Source organism: Diadema antillarum, unplaced genomic scaffold (assembly GCF_040938485.1).
Source record: "Diadema antillarum isolate AM-2024a unplaced genomic scaffold, OU_Dant_1.0 seq00000524_RagTag, whole genome shotgun sequence".
NCBI lineage: Eukaryota > Metazoa > Echinodermata > Echinoidea > Diadematoida > Diadematidae > Diadema > Diadema antillarum.
In genome coordinates this window covers 212,407-239,863 of record NW_027271476.1, presented here as the reverse complement: position 1 = coordinate 239,863, position 27,457 = coordinate 212,407, and the positions used below count along the sequence as shown (strand labels likewise).

General features: G+C 37.9%; 1 protein-coding gene across 1 annotated transcript; it reads left to right on the top strand.

Moving 5' to 3' along the window:
- The first annotated feature begins 1,319 nt into the window (after positions 1 to 1,319).
- LOC139734391 (NXPE family member 3-like) lies at positions 1,320 to 25,440 on the top strand. The gene is made up of 5 exons (XM_071645178.1): positions 1,320 to 1,619; positions 16,293 to 16,781; positions 17,675 to 17,841; positions 20,711 to 20,772; positions 24,552 to 25,440. Exons 1-5 carry the CDS (start codon positions 1,434 to 1,436, stop codon positions 25,346 to 25,348), a joined length of 1,701 nt encoding a protein of 566 aa, XP_071501279.1. The 5' UTR covers positions 1,320 to 1,433; the 3' UTR covers positions 25,349 to 25,440.
- Positions 25,441 to 27,457: the final 2,017 nt, after the last annotated feature.

Below are 27,457 nucleotides of genomic sequence, written 5' to 3'. Positions count from 1 at the left end.
ACTCGTAGTTACCGCAGACATCCAGTGTCAATCCATGTCCACTTAACTACATCTTCCTGAGCTCCACATTCAAAACTTGCCCTACATTCACTGCGGGTCTTCATGACCAACTTCCAAGTCATTTTTGACCCGGAGCGGTGTGTGACCCCAACGGACCCAGCTCTGGGTCAACCGGATTTTTTTAGAGGGTATACACTTGCCAAATTTTGCCCACTTAAGAAAAAAATTTGTTTGATAACGTATCCCTCTATAATTTTCGACCGACATAAAACATGCCCAGATACTGTAATAAAAGAAAAATGCAACCAATTCTGGGTAAGGTTATTTTACAATGATATCCAATAAGAATCTCCGTAAGATTTATGCGTACGAACAGTTTTGGGAAATCATTCATGATTTTACCGATATCATTGATTATTTTCGACTTATTTACTTCATTTCGTAGATATGTTATCTTTTTTTTTCTTTTGCCCTAGATAATATGGAAGTACACTGAATTTCCACCGTGCTATATTGCTAATATCAAGTCAGTATATTCACATGTACATGTACGTTGATTAGAACACTCTTGAACTTTATTGTATGTCGCATAAGGGACAATCCCCATCACATCGGGTTCCCATATTCCTAATGAATATCCTCTTACGAAATCATTTTGTGTGTGTGTGTGTGTGTGTGTGTGTGTGTGTGTGTGTTGTCAATTTGTGTTTTTAAAGCTATTTTCTCTTCTAGAGTAACGTTTTCAAAGCTCTATGTTTGTGTATGTCTTTGCAAGACCTTGAGTTCGGAAAAAATACGTCTTATTAATGTGTATGTCAACAGTCATGATTATTTGAAAAGGCGTATATTTATATGCAGTATTTGTAATGAGAGTGTTATAATGATCAAATGATAGTGCCTGAACTATCCCAAAACAGGTCAACTTAACTCAAACATAGCAATAAAGGAATTAATTCTTGTGCGACTTTTACACTCAACATTCACTGAACATCTTGGTATCTGAAATTGCTCAATATTGGAAAACAACTCTAGATATCGAAAAGGAAATGCTTAATAGATAGCAAAATATGCGTGTTTTTTTTTTTTTAGATATGTGAAACTATTTATGCGAAGGTTAGTAGGCCTACTGTTTTCTCGATTTCAAGTATCCTAAAATCCAATATTGTTCTCATCACGATAATATCATAATAATTATGAACAATGATGTTTCAACGACTTGCTACGCGCCTACGACATTGCACTACTTGACACCGGAAGTCGAACATGAATGCTCTAGATCTTTGGACATCTATATAGCATTTCCGTGTATTGGGTGTTTTTCTTGTCATGCTGGTTGCGCTATTACCAGGGATACTCAGGTTTCTGGCAGAATATTATGGCATATATCTGATGACTTTGGAAACAGCCAGAATATCACAGTGCGTTCTTTTCATATGCATATCGCAAACATGGGCAATAAAATGAAGCTATGTTGGATCGCGTCTTCTGTTATTGCAGTCGCGTTGATTTTGATGGTGAGAGAACACCTCAGCTCTGATATTTTGCGTCGAACTCACATCATTCCGATACGACCTCGGCTACATCTCTCCCAGGTCCTAGTCAGAGGCGGGCCTGAACAGGTATCGGTACTGATATTTGTCCTTCCGTAGTATAAAGTATTAGGGCAAATGTTATGCTCTTAAAATACATTCCAGACATTTTTGTCTAATTTCACATCATGTAGTACATAAATCGATAGTGCCATGTGTAGATTTGTGCATGGACTTTATTGCGGTCCCGGAGCAGATAAGACAGCGTATAGCTTCACCCGCGTATAGAATTTATGCATGCCTTCGTGTTTTGTTCAGCTTCCTTGAGCAGAAATATTATATCGTGTGTTCTTGCGAGGAGCTGCTATATGTCATCATTCTCGTTCGTTATGATTTGTGATTGATATTGAAAGCATTCTTATTCCTCATCATAATCACTATAAATTCTGAAACTATATAGGTCAATCCAATTGCAATAATGAAGCCTTGCTTCTTTCGGGGTCCTAAAAACCATGTGAATTTTTGTATCAGCGATTTGTGTTATCTTGTTATTTATGTTTGGTTTATGAATATAAAATTGAATTGAATATGTTGAGATGTCTACGTTTAAAACGTAATCCGGAAGCCTCCTAAGGGCTTCGTTTCACTACATAGATATTATACAACACACTAAATAACATGTCTATCCATGCCCATGAGAGCCGAGCATGCTGGGAGTGCTGCAGAACCCTGACCTTTTACATTTTCTCTGTGAAAAATGAGGAAGCACTCCACCGTTTGTTTGTTTGTTTGTAAGTAAATGACATAACTGAATTATAAAGGAGCAAACAAGGCAGTACAGTCTCATGTATATTATTATAATTACAGCATAATCATTATAACATGTTTAATTGCATAAATCATTACAAGGCAACGCTGATTCTACAACGGAAGCAGGAGACCGTCAGCATTACAATTATAGTATGGCTTGAATGGACAGACACCTCACAGGAAATTTAGCTCAGGTTTGCATGCCTCTAACAAAAGGCAGATTTTTTTTCAATAGAGATATGTCGTGCATGGGAGAGAGTAACCGCACCAGCGACCCCAACCCGTACCGAGTCGGGGTCGCATTACAGCCCTATGGCTATTGATGTACCGCCCGATATGGCCTAGAATTTTGGTGACCAGAGTCCAAAGTACAGGGTTTGACATTGAAATTCGTAGCCATACTGTTAAAGATACTTACAATCAGAGGCGCGGAAATCGATTTACAATAGGATCTGTTTTAAGAGCCCAGTGAAAGATTTTATCCGAGGTTTTAGTCGTTCCACACTTCGTATCATAGTAAAACTTCCACAGCGCATGCGCTAACAGCCTTGCTGTCGATCGGGTGTGGATAAAACGTAGCACATATAGCGTATTATTATAACACACAATGTATGCGTGTGGAAAAAACAAAAACAGGGCGGCGAGCTGAGAACTGAAATGAATATTCATTTGCGCATGCGCAGATCATTTTTATTTACGTGATATGTTCAAAATGGCGATTCGCATCTCGCGGAGATGGTCTCAGATGGCGTTTTCACACCAACCTGATAAAAATCCAAGCTCGAGATATTTTTCGCGATCGCCAATTAGCGCGCTATTTCATTTTCTATTCACATCAGCCCAAAGAGAATTAGCCCGAATTTTCTTCGAGCCGTAATTCGACAGCTGAGCATGCGCAAACAGTGTCGGATATACCAGTAGAGCGCGCGCTTTCGGGTCACACACGCTAGGCATGATGGGATGCATCGCGCTAATTTCTTGAGGCGATTTCACATCATCAAATAGCGCGCTAGTTCGCCAATTATCCCGCTATTTCAGAAACTTCCCGAGTTGGACTTGAGAAATTTGCTCGATCAGAGCGATACAATTAGCGCACTAATTTGAGTTTACATTATCAAATAGTGCGCTATTTCGTGATCGGGTTAATTTCCAAAGTCAGAAAATAGCGCGCTATTTCGAAACATCGGGCTGATGTGAAAACGCCTAATGATGATGACGATTAATCTTGTTTTCGGAGGTAATGGTTGCCTATAATATTCAACAATATGGTATTACAACATGTGGCTTTTCGTTGCGAATCCAAGTGTCGTTTTGAACGATGAGTTGTTTTAATACTGAATTGCAAGCATCGCAGTGCACTTGATTACTTCACTTAATTGCATACAAGTCGTCGGGGCGCTGTTACTGGTTACAGCGCCCCGCGCCGGGGTTAGGGAGAGAGATAATTTTTATAGGGTAGTGCTGTGTGTGTATTGCAGCTGTGCATTAGGATGCTTGTGCTGGGGCCACGTAATATATCATACATACATCGTATTATATAATCATCAATTTCAATATAAGATAAGGGATGAGACCATCCAAATCTAAGCAAGAGGGTTGCTTTTTTATGTTACCGAATAAATTGCTTACAAATGTACTTCTTTATGCTATAGCTTAAAAGGAAAATAGGGAGTCGCAGGTACGGCATTCCATGCATCTGGTCTGTGATTCCCGACTGGCCTGTGTGATTATTAAGTGTTCTTTTTTTTTAATGAATCAAAATTTCTTGAGTGTATAGTGTAGGGTACGTGCGAATTTTTGTATTTTAATCGAAGAAGATGTGAAAGGACTGCTTCTGCAAGTTTTCGATGCATGTGTGAAGGCTCCACATTAGCGGTCACCCACGGCTAGGATCTACTAAAGATCAATGTCGGGCTACCGAATTTCCAAAAATGTTATGTTTTGGTGACCAGATCGGGCAGTTAAAATTCAAAATCATTATAATTTCCTTTTATTCGGGCAAACAGAATATCAAAGTCAAAGATTAGAGAAAAATATTAGTGTCGAGCCCTGTTAGTACATGATTAATACGGTATTAAGGTATTGTATATCATAATTATGGAATTTATGTATATTATCAATACTGATGTTAGTGATACCTGCTCAAATAACAGGCCACTATTCGCTGAATACGCAGAGTGTAAACATTCCTGCTGGAAATATTACATTGTCTCACAGTGTGTAAAACAATGCGAAACGTAGTGTGAAATATGTTCACATTGTTAAATTCCAGCGATTTAACATTGTGAAGGAATTTGTGAACATAATTGTGAATCATCAATTTACAGTGTGCAACCGAACATTTTGTGAACACTCTGTGAAAACCACCTCACAGTGTGAAATTATCGACTTCACACTGTTAAATTCGAGCGTTTTCACATCCTTATGGTCATGCTGGTCAACATAATAATGAACACACCGTGAACACACTGTGGGGTGCTGTGTTCTTTATAGAAGGGGTATTCTGATTGCCTCCTTTTTTTTTTGGGGGGGGGGTCATAAAAATAACTAACGTACAATTGCGTCTTACCTGTAGTTTGTAAAAACTAATGAAGACCGAATGGTACGTTACATGCAGATGTTTCCATTTTTTGTAGAAGAGGTAAAGTGTTCCCTTTTAGAGCGTTTTAACATTGCAGGGCCGGATACAGGATTTACGTAAATGGGGGTGCCTTTACGAGTGGAGGCGCACGCATCCCTCGTTTTTTTCTTTTTATTTCATTTGTTTTGATAACAAATAAAAATACACGGGGCACGCCCGGCGTGCCCCCCCCCCCCCCTCCAATCGGCCAGTGCATTGTGAACATATTTTGAATCACTAATTTACAGTGTGAAACAGAACTTCATGTGAACACTCTGTGAAAACCACGCCACAGTGTGAAATCATCTTCACACTGTTAAATTCGAGCGTTTTCACATCCTGCTGGTCACGCTGGTCGACAATAATGTTGTAAACACACTGTGGTTTATACACTATGGTTTGTTTGTTTGTTTTTTCTTGTTTCCCAGCAGTGGTATTCTTCTTGATTCTGCTTGATACGTGACTAAAATAATTTAAGCATTCACATGGTATTTTAACACCTAATGTTTTATTAAACCATACGGTATAGGCAAGGCTTTCTGTACTTGCAATGTCTTCTCCTGATATGCACTATACATACGGCATGTCACCTCTAAAACATTGTCTGTTTATTTGTTTACGTAATGTGTTAAACGTCCTTCCGGACGCTATACCCCTCACTTTCAAAGCGGTGGAAGGGCGGGTCAATGGCACCTGTTCATAATCATGTATCCGTTAATTATTTATCTTGATGTTCTTTTTGAAGGTGTCATTATGAAACCATGTGTCACCATGTAATTCAGCTGTTTTATTTCTTTCGGTTCTTAAATCGGGAATTCATTGTTGTTGTTGTTGCTACGGGCAACTCTTGTGAAATTCTGTGAACTGAACATGCATGAATCTACATCGCCGAAGTGATCTGAATTACACGTACCCCTATTTTCTCCTTATTTTCAATTCTAAGACACGGTCGATGACCGTGATCTGCATTTTAAGACCCAATGTTTTATTGAACCACAAGAATCCTAAGGTAAGGTTTTCTGTTGATGTAATGTCTACTCTTGATTTGCATTGTTAAGCATTGACTACGGACGGCATGTCACTTCTAAAGCATTGTCTGATTATTTACTTTATATACGTAATGACATGTGTTCAACCCCCTTTCTAAGCGGTTGAAGACATCTGTTCATAATTACATATCCGTCAGTTTATCTTGAGGATCTTTTTGAAGGTGTCATTATGTAACCTTGTGTCACCATCAGATTTTTTTTTACTCTCGGTTTTTTTTTTATTTTTTTTTGTTTTAATATATACCTTTGATAGGTCAAGCCCATGGGGTCAAGCCCCCTCCCCCATGTTTTGTTGTTGTTGTTGGTTTTTTTTTTAACCAGGGGTATTCTTTGTTAACAATTTTAAACTGTCACATCATCAACAATTCCATCCAAAGTATGCAACTCTTTGTATGGTTTTTAAGCAGTTATTCCGCTTTCTCTTTATAATAGGTGGCATGATATTTCAAGGGTGTTTCTTTTCCTAACACCCTAATAACCCACCATGTGATTCAGCCTTTTCATTTCTAACTGTTCTTTTTAATCGGGAATTCACTGGTTTGACGAAAGACAGGTCATGCCTTTCTCTTTTTTTTTTTTCTTGATTGTTATGGGCAGCGTTTGTTAACTTTTATAAACAAAACATGCATGCAACTGGCTACATTGCCGAAGTGGTCTATTGAATTCCAAGTACCTCTATTTTCATCTCATGTTTTCAATTCTATGACATGGTTAATGTCTCAGCCTGTGATCTGCATTTTAAGGCCTGATGTTCTACATTGAACCACATGAATCCTATGTAATGCTTTCTGTATATGTATGTCTACTCTTGATTTGCATTATCAAAGGGATGGTACAGTTTTGGTGGAGAATTGGGCTTTTAACTTTTTGCGAGATACATTGTACCAAGAGAACACTTATGAAATAGCACAGGGCATACCATTCTAAGAGGAATTCAAAGTTTATGTGATGAAAATCGGGTTTGGAAAAAACAAAGTAAAACAAAGCGATCATGATAAAAGATGGGTCCCGCACTTTATTAGAATCGCTCTGTTTTGGATATATCAGCCATTTTCAAAACCAATTTTCATCAAATTTCTGGGAAATTAAACATAGTGGAAAAAAATAGTGCGAAGGAGTATGATTATGACATATACGGGAGTACATCTATGTGACGGTGTGAGATACTCGGCAAGGGAGCGAAGCGACCGAGCGGGGGCAGGGTGACCCCCTCCCACGGTAGGGACTTTTTGTAAAAAAAACAGAGTACAAAAGTCGTGTTTATAGAGCATTTAAAAGCAAATTTCTAGGAAATCAAACTTAGTGGGGAAAAATTAGTGCGAAGGACTATGATTATAACATACGGGAGTACATTTGTATGACAGTGTGAGATCCTCGGCGAGGGAACGAAGCGACCGAGCGGGGCGAGGGTGTGGGAGGGGGATATCCCCTCTCACGATAGGGACTTTTTGTAAAAATAGAGTACAAAAGTCGCGTTTGTAGAGCATTTAAAAGCAAATTTCTAGGGAATTAAACATGACGAAAAAAAAAACAGTTTAAAGGACTACGATTATAACATACGGGGGTACATGATTATGTGACCGTGTGAGATCCTCGGTGAGGGAGCGAAGCGACCGAGCGGAGGAGGGTGTGGGAGGGTATCACGGTATGGACTTTTTGTAAAAACCGAGTATAAAAGTCGCGTTTTCAGAACATTTTAATTCAAATTTCTAGGCAATTTAACATAGAAAAAAAATCACTGCGAAGGGCTATTATCATAACTTATGAAAACTTTTCATTTTACTGTAAGTACGGGCAGAGGAGAGAGTCACTTTCACTTTGCCACTCGTCTGTAATGTATTCATTAAAATCTTAAACGTGATAGCATTGTTCGAGCAATAAAAATGATTCTGATATTGCTAAAAAGCCTAGAAGAAAGGGAAAATGTAAGGCTTACTAAAGGTATGTTTCAGGGGGCACACTCGAGGACGCGAGGCTACCATCTTACACTAAGTTTACTCATAAGTAAATATTAGTGTATAGATAATGGTTAATGTTAATAGCGTGTATTATGATCTTCGCGAAAATTTCGCATTTTCAGTTATGAAATTGACAACTTTTAGACAAGAAAAAAAAGTGCTTTTACTGTTCATTTTGGTCTTTAAAGGGACCGTACAGTTTTGGTTGACACTTCATTTAAGGTTTCTAACATTTTTGGTGAGATAATGAGAAACCTCTTATGAAATATGAAAGAGCATGTATAATTCTATGAGGAATTCAACGTTTATTTGATGAAAATTGGTTTTGAAATGGCTGAGATACCCAAAAAAAAAAGAGCGATTCTAATAAAGTGTGGGACCCACACTTTATAAAGATCGCTTTGTTTTACTTTGTTTTTGGATGTTTCTGTCATTCCAAACCCGATTTTCGTCAAATAAACTTTGAATTCCTCTTAAAATGGTATGTTCTGTACTATATCATAAGCGTTTTCTTGGTATCTCACAAAAAGTTAAAAGCTCGATTCTCATCTCCACCAATTAATACTGTAACATTCCTTTAAATAATTGATTAATTATTTGTCACAGGGGCACGGGGGGTGGAGGCAAAAACTCGTTTTGCCCCTCCCCCCCCCAAAAAAAAAAAATAATAATATTATACACTCACTGTGTAGGCCTATACACTTACTGCCCTGTACTCTTACAAAGGGGGGGGGGGGGTACGGGTCAGAAAAATCACTCAAATCTGACATATTGTTTTTGCTGGAAAAATATGGAGTAAAAATTGGTCGAATCATAATGATTACTATTATCATAATATTATTATTACTATCATTATTACTGTTATTATTATCATCATTACTATTGCTATTAGTATATTACCATTGTTATTATTATAATTATTATTATCATTATTATTATCATTATTATTATCATTATCATTATTATTATTATTGATGCTGTTGGTGGTGTTGTTTTCATTATCATCATCATCATCATCATCACCATTATCATTGTTTATCATGCATTTGGAAGAGACAGTAAAGGTGTCGAGGTATATCTATTCAAGTTTAGATGATACTTTTGCTTCGATGTCATTGCGACCGACATCACAATTGTTTTGTTCATTTACAAGAAATTAATGTCACTTTTGTCAATTGCTTCCTTTTGCCAGGGTGGGACAGTACAGGTGACAGATTGGACCGGGGATATGCTCATAGTGCATATAATGAATATTTCTTCCTCGTAGTCAGAGCCAACTACACGGTTACTTGCCAAATTTGCTGCTTTACGAAGAATATGAACTTAGAAATAGTGTGCCCTGGTATGTACTTCTCTGCTGATTAGTCTACAGTGGAGTGGCTTTATGGTAAGTCAGTCCGAAGTTAGCTCGCGCGCACATTATCGTTTTATAAGATGATGTTTCATTTGCCCCCCTCAATATTGGTTGGGCTCTTCACTCGTTTTCAAAGCGACATAATCCCTAAGCTTGCCCGACATAACAATTTATGGAATTCATTAGTTATATCCCAATAACAACAACAACAATAACAAAAACAACAACAACAAAATTAACTTGGGTAGACCAGTGGGGCATTTCATGAAGCATTTTGGTCGGATATTTTTCTGACAAACTGTTACAAGCTACTGAAATCCTTGCATCTGATTGGCTGAGATCAAATTTGTCCGACAACTTTGTCTGACAAAATGCTTCATGAAATGCCCCTCCCCCCCCCCCCCCCCGGATGACCATGCAGAATGGTCCGTCAGTTGTTAACCCTTCGTGTGCCACATTGATTATCAGTCCATAGGTTTGTGTGCAAAATTTGTGCATGTTTCACTCATCTAGACAGAAAGGGTTAAGAAGCATATGTTATTATTATTGTGATTATTTTTGCATTGGTTGTATGTAGGGCCTATAGGCGATTTCTATTAATATTGATAATGCCAGGCTTCCTCTCATATGGATACGCTTGCAGCACCATATATTACTATAAATACACATGAAGAATCATTATACCATATCTGCTTATCTCAGTGACTTTAAAATCTAGCATGCCTGTTATAACAAAATGATTAACCTATTTCTGCTCACGCGCAAAGTGGAACTCTGAACTGACGACAAAGCCAGCATTGCTTTTAACACTCTTTAGAAAGGCATTAGATCGTGTAGAACGTCTAAAGACAATTGGTCAGCTATATAGCAAAAACTAGATAATAGTAAAGTAAAAAGAGAAAGAAGTAAAGGTGTTCAGTGTGTTCCTCCGTTTCTCTTAACACAAAAACTTGCTTTGACTTTGACTTGGATTGGTTTTGCTTTTACATGAAGGAAGCGATAAAGCAATGAATCGATGATCTACAAGCAAATAGCTCTATTCCAAAGGACTGTGTCTGACGTGTCTGACGACACAGACAACGAGTACCAAAGTGTTACTCAAAGCCATTCATCGCCCTGGAAACTGGGTCTAACCAATCTGAATGGGCCCGAGTGTTCATGCGCGCACCTGGTTGTAATCTCTTTGTTCCAACCCAAGCCTTAACAAAAGACTGTGATGTCATCAATTCGGTATTGTATTGGAGTTGTATTGTAATGTTTATATTTTTCGAAACATAAGGCAGTGTATTCACAAACTGGTGGTGTTTTCCTTCAATGCATTTTTGATGCATGCTTCAAGATTGAATTGAATTGGACTTCACGTGTGGTATCATCAGATGCTCAAAAGCTATCATGCCTGTATTTTGTATACATAATCTGTTGGGGGGAGGCAGCTATGCATTTCTCTCAGTCAAAGCGGAAAGAGCCTGTTGCTTTGCCGTAACACACACACACACACACACACACACACACACACACACACACACACACACACACACACACACACACACAATCATAACCAATCGCGATCATTCAATACCACACCATGATTGGCCTTGCTAATCTGAGTAGAATCAGACCAAAAAAAAAAACAAAAAAAAACACAAAATCGGACCTTATACGAGTGTTAACACATGATTGAGGAAGTGAAATTCAAATTAATCATGTAAAAGATGTATTTTTTTTTTTTTTGGGGGGGGTAATGAAGTTTCATCGTGTTTGTATCGTAATACTTTATAGATGAAGTGTTCCTAAACCACCTTTTCAACTCTCTCTTGTAGAGTTGCACATCTACCGTCACTATTTTTATTTAATCGAGGAGTCTGTCCTTCGTGCTTAAGTCACGTCATTCCATACTAACGATTACTAGAAATCACGTAATTCCATACTAACGATTACTAGTACATGATAATTAAGCAGCTACATAAGTATTCTGTATGACATATACGTCATTCTATATACATCACATTGATCACAATCAAAAGATCAAACGATTTGTATAATATGTGTATTTGCATAATTATGTGTTTATGTTACAAGAGAAGGAGTGTTATGTTATATATAACATTGTTGGCATTTGTGTTTGAGGGTATCACGGTATGGACTTTTTGTAAAAACCGAGTATAAAAGTCGCGTTTTCAGAACATTTTAATTCAAATTTCTAGGCAATTTAACATAGAAAAAAAAATCACTGCGAAGGGCTATTATAACTTATGAAAACTTTTCATTTTACTGTAAGTACGGGCAGAGGAGAGAGTCACTTTCACTTTGCCACTCGTCTGTAATGTATTCATTAAAAGTTTAAACGTGGTTGCATTGTTCGAACAATAAAAATGATTCTGATATTGCTAAAAAGCCTAGAAGAAAGGGAAAATGTAAGGCTTACTAAAGGTATGTTTCAGGGGGCACACTCGAGGATGCGAGGCTACCATCTTACACTAAGTTTACTCATAAGTAAATATTAGTGTATAGATAATGTATGTTAATAGCGTGTATTATAATCTTCGCGAAAATTTCGCATTTTCAGTTATTAAATTGACAACTTTTAGACAAGAAAAAAAGTGCCTTTACTGTTCGTTTTGGTCTTTAAAGGGACCGTACAGTTTGGTTGACACTTAATTTAAGGTTTCAAACATTTTTGATGAGATAATGAGAAACCTCTCATGAAATATGAAAGAGCATGTAATTATATGAGGAATTCAACGTTTATTTGATGAAAATTGGTTTTGAAATGGCTGAGATACCCAAAAAAGAGCGATTCTAATAAAGTGTGGGACCACACTTTATAACGATCGCTTTGTTTTACTTTGTTTTTGGATGTTTCTGTCATTCCAAACCCGATTTTCATCAAATAAGCTTTGAGTTCCTCTTAAAATGGTATGTTCTGTACTATATCATAAGTGTTTTCTTGGTATCTCAAAAAAAAAAGATAAAAGCGCAATTCTCATCTCCACCAATTAATACTGTACCATCCCTTTAAATAATTGATTAATTATTTGTTACAGAGGCACGGGGGGGGGGGGGTGGAGGCAAAAACTCGTTTCCCCCCCCCCCCAAAAAAAAATAAAATTATATTGGGGGGGGGGGGCCAAATAATTCAAATGATTAAATAATTGATTAATTTGTTACAGAGGCACGGGGGAGGGGGTGGAGGCAAAAACTCGTTTTGCCCACCCCCCCCCAAAAAAAAATAATAATAATTATATTGGGGGGGGGGGGGGCACGCCCCCCCCCCCCCTCCCCTGCTTCCGGCGCCCTTAACTCTGTTGTATATGTATAGGCTAGATCTAAAAAGATAATAAATGTCACTCAGGTTCCGTGGAGAAATGTGTACTCTGTGTGCATATGTAGGCCTACACACTTACTGCCCTATACTCTTACAAAGAGGGGGGGGGGGGGGTAATACGGATCGGAAAAATCACTCAAATCCGACATATTGTTTTTTGCTGGAAAAATATGGAGTAAAAATTGGTCGAATCATAATTATTACTATTATTATTATATCATTATTACTATCATTATTACTGTTATTATTATCATTATTATTGCTATTAGTATATTTCCATTATTATTATTATTATCATTGTTATTGTTATTATTATTATTATTATTGTTATTATTATTATCATTATTATTATTATTGGTGCTGTTGGTGGTGTTGTTTTTATTATCATCATCATCATCACCACCATTATCATTGTTTATCATGCATTTGGAAGAGACAGTACAGGTGTCGAGGTATATCTAAGTTTAGATGATACTTTTGTCTTGATGTCATTGCGACCGACATCACAATTGTTTTGTTCATTTACGAGAAATTAATATCACTTTTGTCAATTGCTTCCTTTTGCCAGGGTGGGACAGTACAGGTGACAGATTGGACCGGGGATATGCTCATAGTGCATATAATGAATATTTCTTCCTCAGAGCCAACTACGCGGTGACTTGCCAAATTTGCTACTTTACGAAGAATATGAACTTAGAATTAGTGTGCCCTGGTATGTACTTCTCTGCTGATTAGTCTACAGTGGAGTGGCTTTATGGTAAGTCAGTCCGAAGTTAGCTCGCGCGCACATTATCGTTTTATAAGATGATGTTTCATTTGCCCCCCTCAATATTGGTTGGGCTCTTCACTCGTTTTCAAAGCGACATAATCCCTAAGCTTGCCCGACATAACAATTTATGGAATTCATTAGTTATATCCCAATAACAACAACAATAACAAAAACAACAACAACAAAATTAACTTGGGTAGACCAGTGGGGCATTTCATGAAGCATTTTGGTCGGATATTTTTCTGACAAACTGTTACAAGCTACTGAAATCCTTGCATCTGATTGGCTGAGATCAAATTTGTCTGACAACTTTGTCTGACAAAATGCTTCATGAAATGCCCCTCCCCCCCCCCCCCGGGATGACCATGCAGAATGGTCCGTCAGTTGTTAACCCTTCGTGTGCCACATTGATTATCAGTCCATAGGTTTGTGTGCAAAATTTGTGCATGTTTCACTCATCGAGACAGAAAGGGTTAAGAAGCATATGTGTTATTATTATTGTGATTATTTTTGCATTGGTTGTATGTAGGGCCTATAGGCGATTTCTATTAATATTGATAATGCCTGGCTTCCTCTCATATGGATACGCTTGCAGCACCATATATTACTATAAATACACATGAAGAATCATTATACCATAGCTGCTTATCTCAGTGACTTTAAAATCTAGCATGCCTGTTATAACAAAATGATTAACCTATTTCTGCTCACGCGCAAAGTGGAACTCTGAACTGACGACAAAGCCAGCATTGCTTTAAACACTCTTTAGAAAGGCATTAGATCGTGTAGAACGTCTAAAGACAATTGGTCAGCGATATAGCAAAAACTAGATAATAGTAAAGTAAAAAAAGAAAGAAGTAAAGGTGTTCAGTGTGTTCCTCCGTTTCTCTTAACACAAAAACTTGCTTTGACTTTGACTTGGATTGGTTTTGCTTTTACATGAAGGAAGCGATAAAGCAATGAATCGATGATCTACAAGCAAATAGCTCTATTCCAAAGGACTGTGTCTGACGTGTCTGACGACACAGACAACGAGTACCGAAGTGTTACTCAAAGCCATTCATCGCCATGGAAACTGGGTCTAACCAACCTGAATGGGCCCGAGTGTGAATCCTGAATGCGCGCACCTGGTTGTAATCTCTTTGTTCCAACCCAAGCCTTAACAAAAGACTGTGAAGTCATCAATTCGGTATTGTATTGGAGTTGTATTGTAATGTTTATATTTTTCGAAACATAAGGCAGTGTATTCACAAACTGGTGGTGTTTTCCTTCAATGCATTTTTGATGCATGCTACAAGATTGAATTGAATTGGACTTCACGTGTGGTATCATCAGATGCTCAAAAGCTATCATGCCTGTATTTTGTATACATAATCTGTTGGGGGGGGGCAGCTATGCATTTCTCTCAGTCAAAGCGGAAAGAGCCTGTTGCTTTGCCGTAACACACACACACACACACACACACACACACACACACACACACACACAATCATAACCAATCGCGATCATTCAATACCAGACCATGATTGGCCTTGCTAATCTGAGTAGAATCAGACAAAAAAAAAACAAAAAAACAAAACAAAACAAAATCGGACCTTATACGAGTGTTAACACATGATTGAGAAAGTGAAATTCAAATTAATCATGTAAAAGATGTATTTTTTTTTTTTTGGGGGGGGGATAATGAAGTTTCATCGTGTTTGTACCGTAATACTTTATAGATGAAGTGTTCCTAAACCACCTTTTCAACTCTCTCTTGTAGAGTTGCACATCTACCGTCACTATTTTTATTTAATCGAGGAGTCTGTCCTTCGTGCTTAAGTCACGTCATTCCATACTAACGATTACTAGAAATCACGTAATTCCATACTAACGATTACTAGTACATGATAATTAAGCAGCTACATAAGTATTCTGTATGACATATACGTCATTCTATATACATCACATTGATCACAATCAAAAGATCAAACGATTTGTATAATATGTGTATTTGCATAATTATGTGTTTATGTTACAAGAGAAGGAGTGTTATGTTATATATAACATTGTTGGCATTTTTGTTTGTTTCGTATCATTTTGCCTTCTTGTACAAATCAGCATTGTTATTATGCAATGATTTTGTTTCATTTGGACATACAGTAGACAACAAAATGAAGTATAAGTGTTGGATGATTATTTGCTTTTCAGAAAAAAAAAAATAATTACCGCTGCTGATGTTGACCCCAATGGGATGTTCATGAAATGAATGGCCGTAATTTGTAGGTAAAGAGAGAATAAGTGTGCAAATTATGCAAAGAGAAATGATTAGGCGATGGCATCATCGACTCAACTAATTTTGTATACGATGGTGTGACACGCATACACACCCACACACACGCACAGTATGGAATGATGTTATTACATGAAAGCTAGTATATTATGCTATAAATTATTCGGCTCGATTCACACAGTTCTGCTTATTTATCTATATAGTCTCTCTTTTCAAAGTAAATTTGGACAGCTGATGGACATTGCGTGGACTTCACCTCATTTTTAGAGTGATCCCCACCCCCGTTACATCTGTAGATACTAATGGCGTCGAGTGTGAAAGGTGTTTCTAAAGCAAAAAGCAACAACATAGAACAACCTGTGAGATATACGGTCATGATATGATTATTGTATTTGGTGACGCTATGGTGTCTGCATTGCCGGATGTTGCGGGAACAATGTATCGTGTATAGCAGGTAGTAGGCCCTAAAATTTATATAATTCTTACTTGTGTTTGTAACAAATGAAAACTAACGAACAGGGGAAAGAGAGAGGGGTTTGGGGTTGGGAGGGCAAATAATTCCTGTTAGTTATGATCACCACCTAATATTTTGTCTCTCTTCGACAGAAACAAGTGATAATGGATTCAAGACACAACGGTACAACATCGGCTTCGAAGAACGGCTCAATAATGGCCTCAGGTTTTGTCATGACGTCTAGTACTCTCTCATCCTACGAAATTCTCCCGAACAAGAAAGCTTTCAACCTCAACGACAGAATCCAAGTTCGCATAACCGCCCGAGACACGTCGGGCCGAGTTCGCCATTCGGGCGGGGACTACTTCCGGGCCAAGCTGGTGTCAACTGACCTGATGGCCGCCTCTCGCTCTGAGGGTGAGATTGTGGACTTCAACAACGGCACGTACTTGGCGGAGTTTGTACTGCGTTGGCCAGGATCAGCATCGGTCTCAGTCATGCTCGTCCATGGAGCTGGTGCTGTGTCCATTCTGGACAGGCTTCAAAGAGAACACCCGTCCAGAGCATCTTACCTCGGCGTTTTTAAGCGTGGAACCGTGCGTGAGACCACGAAATGCAACGTCAACCACGTCTCGTCATTGGTAAAATACTTGATAAATGATGGTGGTAAATGATGATTACATATAGGACTGTATCATCTTCTGTCAAGGATATAATCTCCCTATTGTAAGCACTGCGCTCCCAGAGGTTGTCTCTACTCTCATCTTTCGAGTCCTCGACTGTAACATTTAACGATCAAGAAAGGTCATCAAACGGGTTATAAGTGCAGATGGATTCAGCTATTGCAGAATGATCCAGTGAAATACTGAATGTTTGAATTCAGTGAGAAGTTATGAATTCTCGAAAAAAAAATGGGTGATTCCACGTAATGTACGCTCAGATGAGAACGCTTTCACAATAGCTAAATACCGTGACAAGCAAGACGTTCACAAATCCAACTCTTTGAACATCATGAAAAGTACACATTCCCTACACCCATATACTGAGATCTGTTCAGGAAATCATTATACACGCTGTCTTGAGGACCTAGCTCAAGAAGTCCTACTCTTTCGAATTGTCCGATGTCATGAATAGTTGAGCTAAATAAAAAGGCATACCTGTAGTAATACTATGCCCTGTAATCTCACTCAACCTTAACTTCATTGTGTCAATGGTTTCCTTCTTTGAGATTTTTTTTGAAGTGATTACTGTGATACGTGTATATTATATATATTATATACATTTGTATCATATGATATTAATGCATGCGTCCCCAATTATGTATTTATGCTTCACGAACAAATTCCAAACATTTGACTCATGTGCTGAATTTTAACTCGTAATCATAACGCTCAAAGCCCCTCCCCCACCCCCCCCCCCATAAAGAAGAATGTGGTCCTTCACATATCCATTGCACTTACGGAAGACTACTAAAACCTCTACATCAGTGCACCTCTTATATATAATGTTTTCCCTATCTTTTTATTCTTGAAAGGATAATGAGTGCGACTTCACAGACAGAGAATACGGGATCCCTTGGTTTTGCCAGCGACCAAAAAATCTCTCCTGTAAAGAATGGTACTGGCACAAGTCTGACAACGACAATATGTACAATGAGCAGACGAATTATCTGTCGGATGGTGAAGCCGAATTCTTCAAGGAGTATGTATATTACAGGTGGACATAGATGAACATGGACATGAATAAACATGTACATGCATTCAATATATATATAGTATACACTCAGAAAAGAAAGAAAGTAAACACTTTTACAAGTCTATATTTCTCACAGAATTTTTGGCTAAATACCAAATGGAAGGCAATTTAATTGGCTGTCAACTTGATAAGTTAATAAAAAGGGAAATTTTACGCATTATATAGTGAACACCTTTGTTTTTCTCTTCCAAGGCAAAAAAGTAAAAATTGCAAAAGTGAACAAGTTGTCATTCATGCGTAAATGCTCTTCCGTGTAACAATAAGAACAAAAGACAAATTTAACACAACAAAAAACGCGAATTCGGTGGCGAAAATATATATATGATCATGATCTCTATATCTTTTAAGCTCAAAAGATCAGTAAAGGCCAAAATAAAGGAAGAAAATGAAATATTTTCTGTCAATTCCAAATTCAAATGAAATGAGAGAAGAAGCAATATTAACAAAATTGGCAGGATTTTTAATTGATTTCTCACAATAGGAAAATTGCAAATTATATTTGGTTCTTGAATTTGTCTCATGAATTCTTAAACTACTAAATTGAATGAATGAATTAAAGATGTACAGTTCTGTTCACCTAATCATTTTTTGTGCTCTTACTCCCTATGTCATTTGAAGTTTGAGTTGACAGAAAATTCTGATTTCCCTCCTTAATTTTCCCACTTTGATTTTGTTTGAGGTTAGAAAGAAATAAAGAGATTCTCTATAATTATGATTATGAAGTCATTATTATATCATGAGGGTCCTGCACTGCCCTCCCGGATTTATTATCACCACTGCAGTGACAAGGACCCTTTCAATTTAACCTCAATTCAAATAATTTTCTTTTTCCAATAACACGTTTTGTTATCGATACAGATTCAAAGAAATCAAAGCAGAAAACGTATGTGACAGCAATACACATCCAGCAAAAAATGGGAAAACAAAAAAGAAACACTTTTTCAAGTTTATTTCTCATAAAAGAAGATTTTGATAAAAATCTGTGTATTATTACATATTAAAAGGAATTTAATTGGCTATAATCGAAGTAGGTAAATACAAACAGAAAACTTACGCATAAGTGAACACATAGGTTTTTGGCCTCCAAAGCACAAAAGTAAAAATGACAGAAATTTACATCTTGTGCATTTGCAACTGCGCTTCAAGATAGCAATAATCATCAAAGACCAATTTAACACAATCAGAGACACGCACGTCTAAATACAAATTGGGAAACGTAAGCATGAAAATAGGAACTCTCTGTCGACTCTAGCTTCAAATGACATAAAGAGTAAGCGGCAAAGCTGATAAATTGGGCACAATTATATTTTCAGTTTTTTGATTAAGGAATTTAAGAATTCATGAAACAAATTCCAGACCCCAATATCATTTTCAATTCCCTACATTGAAATAACATTTCAAAATATATTATTTTTGTTGATATGGCTTCGTCTCTATTGTCATTTGAATTCTAATTTGACAAAAAATTCTTCATTTTCTTCCATTATTTTTAGCCTGTCTCAACCTTGGGAGTACAAAGAAATTATTATAGAGATCATGTTTTTTTTTTTTCTGATTAATTCGTTTTCATATTGTGTTAAATTTGTCTTTTGTTCTCATTGTTATCTATGCAAGAGCACTTCTGCACGTTTGTCAACTTGTTTACTTTTGCAATTTTTACTTTTGTGCCTTGGAAGAGAAAAAAATGACTCATGTATAACGTTTCCCTCTTTATTCACCAACCAGGTTTATGGGAAATTAAAATTTGATTGGCTATTAAGAAATTCAAGAAAGTTTATTTGACAAAAATTGGTTTTGATATGGGTGAGACATCGAAAAGCAAAATAAAACAAAGTGATCCTTATAAACTGTGGGTCCCATTTTTTATTAGAACCCTTTCTTTTTGGCTACATAATGGTTTTTCCTTATCTCACAAAATAATAGGAAATTATGAAGTGTCATGTCAACTAAAACTCATGCCAGCCAATTAAAGGTAGTATGAAAAAATGGAGGAAATGTGTGTGGAAGCGCAACAGTGACAATTTTCTTGAAAGGACACAAAAGAGGGAGCTTTTAGAGTGTGAAGCTTCGTCAAATTTTACCAAACAGTACTCAAGAGTCGATATGAATATACAAATGACAGAGCAGATGACATCATTACCTTACAATTGCTTTTGATCATGTAAAAAGAAAAGAAAACAAACCTGACTAAAAATGCTAATGCAGTTTTTCTGCTATAAAAGTGTAAAATATAATGTTTTTTCCTAGGTGCATAACTTCAAAATAACGGTCAGCCAGATTTAATTCTTGAGTTGATAATTTGCTCCCGCGTGACTTTTCTCTCCAAGGTGAGATTTAGTAGTGGTGCTTTTTTTTCTTCAAAAAAGGTGAAATCATTACGTAAGTCTAGCTGCTCTTGGTCTGTCGGATTACATCGAGTCAGTCAGACTTGAAACATTTTTGTTTATATCCAAAATACGGAACGCCCAAAAGAAACGTGCTGTATTGTGATGGGCGACAAAATTTATACATTTTCTAGAATAATGATGAGTGAAAATTATTAGCTGATGTGGCGTATGAATTTGATGAAGTCATCCTTGACATAGGTCTATGGTTAGAAATTCATAAAATTAAATTTCTCCGCGGCTTTTAAATTATCCTCTCTTGAAAAGTACAATATGAAATAACGTGTGCGTATATGTTTTACTTTGTGTGCACGTGTGGATTTGAGATAGAGAGAGAGAGAGAGAGAGATGGAGTGTTTGTGTGTGTTTGTTTGTGTGTGTATGTGTGTGTCCATACACTTATACAGACTGTTCTTTCTTGTATTTTGCAGACACAAGGCTCTTCTACCGTGTCGATTTTGTAAATTCACCATATCAACCCTCCAGAAAAGCGGTAAATTCATTTACACTGGATCCTCATGATCACCCCTGAAAGGCATTAAGGAAAGATTTTGACCATCGCAATTTATTCCAAATTGATTCATCATTGATCTTGATTCAAACAAGGAAACTCTAGCCCAATAACCTACAATACCACACGTATATTTATGTACTAATGTATGTTTGTCGGCCAGTTTCATTGTCTTGTTAAATGAACTAGAAGCATTCATTTTCGTCAATTTTACTCAGACATTGAAAAATCTTAATTCAAAATAAATGTTTCCCTCGTTCAAATTGAATAATTTGGAAGCCGATTTCACATTTGCGCGTTCGAATTCATTGAATGCGCATACATTTTCGCTGTGGTTATTCAACTTTGTCCCCACCTGTCGCCTCTCTTTAAGAGTATATGGACAAAAATTTCATGACCATGAAAGGAGCATTCACATTTAACCTGTACAATATCAAATAATACTTTTTAAAACGTCTACATGTAGCCCACACGCGATGATGTCAGGTACAGTGTATGTAAAATAAAGATCGCAAAGCAGTAAAACCATCGTTATTAAAATAAAGACGTTTAGTGGAGATTACAAGCACAATATGATCGTCAGATATCGAAGAAAGCCATTTGATGACATGACGAAATGAAGATTTTATTTGTTTTTAAGTTTACATAACTTGTTTAGGAAAAAAAGAGTCTCGATGTGTTATGCTGATCATGATGATGAAATTTAAGTTAAAAAAGTGAATGTCAGATTTAATGATTAGCCGCACTTCTTGTTGTTTTTTTACACTATACAAGCATAAAAAAAATTGAATGCCCATTTGTGAAAATCGTTTGCTCATAAACGAAATTTAAAGTGCTCTTAAGTGCTCAAAAACGAATTTAAAATCATTAAACCAAAGTCATTGCACAGTCATTCAAACATTCGAATTCCCCTCATAATTCAAGAGGAAATCATTCGTTCATGTTGACCAACAACATGATGACCGTTGATGCCAATACATAACTCTAAACGTTGCTAAACGTTGTTAAAAGATTATTTTTCATCAGCCTGCTCATGAAATAAAACTAACCTTATCATGCGATTACCATTGTAGTTGAGAACTGTGACACACCCCGTGTACTGCATTTCGACAATAAGATGTTATGTATGTTTTAGACATGACATGTTTCATTCAATAAGATACCAAGAGGTGTGTCACGGCACATTTTGGTAACTGCACATTTTGGTAATTTACCAAAATGTGCCGATAGTGCACCTATACCTGACGGGATCAACTGTTACCAAAATGTACAGTTAAACGTGGATTTGCCTGCACATTTTGGACAATCTGCACATTTTGGTAACTAAACTAAAAACCCATGGATGGGCTTGAGATTTATAATACCGTCAAGGAGTTAAGGTGATATGGTCCTGCAGTAAAGACAGGCAAGACACTTATTTAGCTCACCCGAGTTGAAGGCTCAAGCAAGATATTGCAATTGCTTTTCGTGCGGGTATGCTGTGTGACCTGCGTGCCAGGTGCGTGGGGCTGACAACTCAGTGAAGGAATTCCTCTGAAGGAATGGCAGAAGTACCACAGAATGTCATTAATTTGGCCTCATACGGGGATAGCGAAATACATGCGTTGGAGTTGCCTGCGAGGTGCTGCCGCTATTTAAGGGCCTCCTACTGGCGTTCTGCGTGTACCTCTGCGAGCAATTCCTATGACCCACCCGGAAAAGATGTGGTCATGCTGTAAACTTAGCTACGGGTAAATCGGACTTACGTGCGCACCTCCGGGCAAATACAGGCGAGATACGCGCTAGGTACTGTCAGGTGCGGACCAACTGCGGAGAGCTCCGGGTGGCAAATTTGCTTCCCCGCAAGTCAAACTTCCCCTGATACGGTATGACAAGGCCTTGAGCATGTTCAAAATATGTTCCGAGTGAGTTGCAGGGGTACACGCAGAACACCAGTAGGAGACCCTTACCGGCAGCACCTTGCAGACAACTCCAACGCATGTACTTCCAAGTACCCGTAAGTACTCGTCACAGAAAACGGATCAGTTTCAAAGTTCCCACGCCGGTCAAACGGAAAAAAAACGCAAGTAGAAGGTAAGTAGCGCGCGTTTAGCAAATAAGACACAAGTGCAAAACTCGTAAACATTCTTGTCCGCCCGCAGAAAATTTTCCTGCGTGCTGAAAAATCCCTACTCGCAACAAGCCCGCGTAGCTTGCACGGAAAGGTGTGACACGGCCTGTCTTTCCTGGCAAGCCTTGCGTGCGACTTGCGAAGAATAATTTTTGCTACCCGGAGGTCCCCGCAAATGACCTGCACGTAACAGTACCTAGCACGTATCTCACCCGTAGTCACCCGGAGGTGCGCACGCAAATCCTTTTTACCCGTAACCATGTAAAGGCCTTGTCACACCTTTCCGGGCTAGCTACGCGGGCTTGTTGCGTGTAAGGATTTTCCAGCATACCACAGCATTTCCAGGATTTGGGCGAGTTGTGCATGTATCTTACTTGCTGGATGCTTGCTACTTATGTTCTTCTTGCGGGTATTCTGTGTGACCTGCGTGCCAGGCTCGTGGGGGCTGACAACTCAGAAATTCATCTGAAGGAATGGCAGAAGTCCAACAGAAATAACAGAATGTTATTATCTTGGCCGCGCTGACCGCATACGGGGACTGCGAAGTACCTACGTGGGAGTTGCTTGCGAGGTGCTGCTCAAAACTTGGCTGCGGCTAAATCGGACTTGCGTGCGCAGCTCCGGGGAACTACGGGCGAGATAATTTTCCTGCGTGTTGGAAAAACCTTACTTGCAACAAGCCCGCGTAACTTGCCCGGAGAGATGTGACACGACCTTCAGGCTGCCGAACTCATTAGGTAGGGACAAAAACCAACTGCACTTACAATTTGTTTTTGTGATGATTGTGGAGGAGCAAAAAGTTACCAAAATGTGCCGTCAATGTCCTGCACATTTTGTTAAATTTACCAAAATGTGCAGTTACAAAAATGTGCAATTTACAAAAATGTGCCGTAACAAGGTGCCCAAATCATAAGTTTGGAGACAGACGTGTTTCAGTTTAATAGAAATATTTAACTCTTGCCAACAGTTCATTGCACCTCAGGTTCTGACGTTACTACTTATTCGTAGTAAAATTATTTAATCAACGTTATGTTGAACGCCTTTATTTATGGGCAATAAAGACATGAAGGAAAAAAAAGATTTGATCTTCAAGCATGAATTAATGATGGAAAATTTTAGTAGACGTACATACAATGCAAATCTAAAACCGGTCTGAAGAAATACTGACTGGGAAATGTCGAGATTTTTATGAAACTTGTGCAGAGTATTCGAGAAATGTTAAGGGCAAAACTATCTAATTGCGTTGGTGATAAAGTGTGTCCTATACATATACACATAGCTCTATGGCGATGCTACTAAAGACAGAAGTGTTGCACTTGAAAGAATACTTCAATTTCTAGTAACGACACAAGACACGTTTGCTATAAACTGTTCGTTTTTATCACACCAGTGAAGTCGAGAAGTTCAACATAGTCACCAGTTTATGACTCAAATAAATTTCATCGAAAATCATTCATAATGAAGTGAATACCATATTCACCGTAACAAACTGCAAATCAAAGAGAAAAAAAAACCAACTTGTCAGAATGTTCTACCCCTTCTATATGACTTAGACCATTTTGAGTTGTCATCATCGATCATTGTCATTGTTGATGTTGTTGTTTGACATGATCCCTCTTTTTCTATATCTTTCATGCAACAAACCATGCAGTTAAACCAGACAAGCACGGAAGGTTGCCATGGCAACAGGCCTGGAACGGTCTTCCAAAGTGCGTACCCGCTGGAGTCAGAAAGTTTGAAAACTCCAGTGCAGGATATTACTACAGGGACAAATGGTTTTCAAACAGGTGCCGAAATTGCGATTTCACGCAAAAGGAGGCAGAGAATTGTCTCCGTAACAAGAGCGTTTTGCTGATTGGAGACTCAACAAGTCGCATCCTGATCGAGTATCTCACGTCCGCATTGAAGGGAGAAACGGATAAGGTTCCGAACTGCATAACGCACATGACGAGAAGAGATCTGAATGCCAGCGTATACTTCAAGTTTCATGGTTTACCTACTCGTGGCACTAACGGCGGCCCCAAGAAGTGTACATCTGAGCATGTGGCAACTGTGTTGGATCACCTAAACTTTGTTCCAGACGTTTTCATGCTGTCAGTCACCAGTCACTTTTCCGTACACTCTTTTGACTTCTTTAGGGAAAGAATGCGAGTGATTCGAAAGAGTGTAGAGAGGCTACATCAGCGTCACCCAAACGTTCTTTTCTTACTGAAGAGTGCAAACACAAGGGAGTTTAGCAAATTGTCCCACATTTTGTCCAACAGCGAATGGTATATCTACACAATGGACAGAATTGTTCGGGAGACGTTTGCGGATAATCCAAATGTTGGGTTCATAGACACGTGGGATATGACTGCGGCTCAGTTACATAAAGATCAAATTCACCCTGTAAAAGAAGTCACACGCAATGTTGTGAATATGCTTTTATCGTATGTGTGCCCAACGTAGCCCATGACCATTAGATGTTTTACGAAAAAAAGTACTTTATAATCTATTGAAATTGATTCTTGGTTCGAGTTGTTTATTGCAACTGATTGACACACCGCCCTACAACGACATAAATAAGCATAATAATGATAATTTTCCCTTGTCTTTATGACATGTCATTATGTTCAATGCATTGCTGTAACGGTTTCGTGACATTATCTGCATATACCAACATTTCATTGTATTCCTAATTATTTGTTGAAATGATATAAATCAACTTGGACTTGAACTTGAAGCATCGAATTAAAGATAATATAAAGTTTCGGTACCTCAAAAGTTTCCCTGAGTTTCCTTGTCTTAGTTTGTGTTTCAGGTTAAAGTACCTTTCATATAACTAACACTGTGAGACTTACTCGCCCCAAAGTGCTCTCATGTCTTAGTAATCATGCAATAATGGTTTCGTACAATACGTGTATATTGATTCTCGCGGTACAGCGTCGAGTCAAACTAACGGCTCGTTCAAATTTTTTCAGAGCCCGCTCTGCTCTGGTACGAAACAATTATTGCATGATTACTAAGACATGAGAGCACTCTGGGGCGAGTAATTCTCACAGTGTTAGTTATTATATGAAAGGTACTTTAACCTGAAATACAATCTAAGACAAGGAAATTCAGGGAAACTTTTGAGGTACCAAAACTTTATATTATCTTTAATCGGTGCTTTGGTAACGTAGACAAGAAAAAATGGAATACATACTCGTACTCTTACCCATTTTTAAAAATCATGGCTACTTCTTTCAAGCAGTCATTACTTCGATACTTTATGACGATGTAGGCAAATTTGTCAGTAAGTAAGATTTGCAACAGAATCAAAAAAAAATCTGGACGCAAGAATTTCATTAATTTGTATAGGATACGCAGTATACCCGCTGTATGCTAAATGATTTACATAGAGAACCAGCACTGGCTGTCGGGCGGAAGCTCGGTGGTCAAACGGACAAAAGACGCCAGTCCGGTGATCAGGAGGTCATTGATGTGAATTCAGCGGCCCAAGTAGGCCAACATTGTACGCCCATGTGTGTGCGTGTGCGTGTGCGTGTGTGTGTGTGTGTGTGTGTTTTGTTTTGTTTGTTTCCTTGGCTAATGCTAAAAAACTGATTAATTCGGTGCTTATTTACGTCGATGTAGAGTGAGGGCGATTTGTCAGTCGGTTGAGAAAAAAAGAATATGTACATGTTCGGGCAATGGAAGAGGAATACATGTATTCCCTGATCTTCTCAAGTGCAATTTAGGAGGAATACGTTGCCACACCTACATTGTGATTCTACACACTCATTTACTTTTTTTTTCTGAAGCGGTATTGCAAAAACATTGCATAGCGTTCAGGGATTAGTATTCGCAGTAACCGTAATTAGATGTGCATTTTTTAAAATTATTTCTTACATGACTGGTCAATGTGATGCTGTTGAAGTTGCTGTTATTATGATATGTGTTGTAGTTGACATCACTGTAACTGATGAAGTGACTTTGTGTAACGAAACAATATGAGACAATGAATTTTAAATACCGAGATATTCTCTTCTCTTTCTCCCCCCCCCCATGTCTTTAATATTGACAAAATAACCGCACATGTCTTAAATCAGCGTCCGAAAGTGATCTGTAGGTTGTAAAGTGAAATGCAAATGAGAACTTAAAAAGTTGAGCTCACAGCTATTCGCTTAACTTTCCTCTTGTTAGTACAACAAATAATCCATAACGTAAAACTCTGCTGAATGTAAAGGTAAGCTCTCATTGTACAATAGCTTGTCTGTAAATAAAAACGGTAGAGTTCATTTGATTTTATCAACTCAGGGATAGAAGAAATTACCGTGACATTTAAAACTAATTGATGATAGACTTTTAATCATGGTCACAAATTTTGAAGATATGACCCAATTTACCTGTCTCTCCTACATGAATAAGCAAAATATAAAACGATACGTCTTGCAATGACACCTTAATGGCCAATGGTGAATGGTATGCCATTTCTGAATATGACGAGTACACCGTGTTTCAATGGCAATAATGATAATGAATGGTTTCGTATTTGTGGACTCGACTAGTACGGTTTTTCAAAGGTACTTCAAGCAT

Coding starts and splice junctions, on each gene's coding strand:
- LOC139734391 (XM_071645178.1), top strand. CDS start 1,434: ATGCATATCGCAAACATGGGCAATAAAATGAAGCTATGTTGGATCGCG. Junction 1,620..16,292: donor TCAGAGGCGGGCCTGAACAG/GTATCGGTACTG, acceptor TCTCTTCGACAG/AAACAAGTGATAATGGATTC. Junction 17,842..20,710: donor GAAGCCGAATTCTTCAAGGA/GTATGTATATTA, acceptor TGTATTTTGCAG/ACACAAGGCTCTTCTACCGT.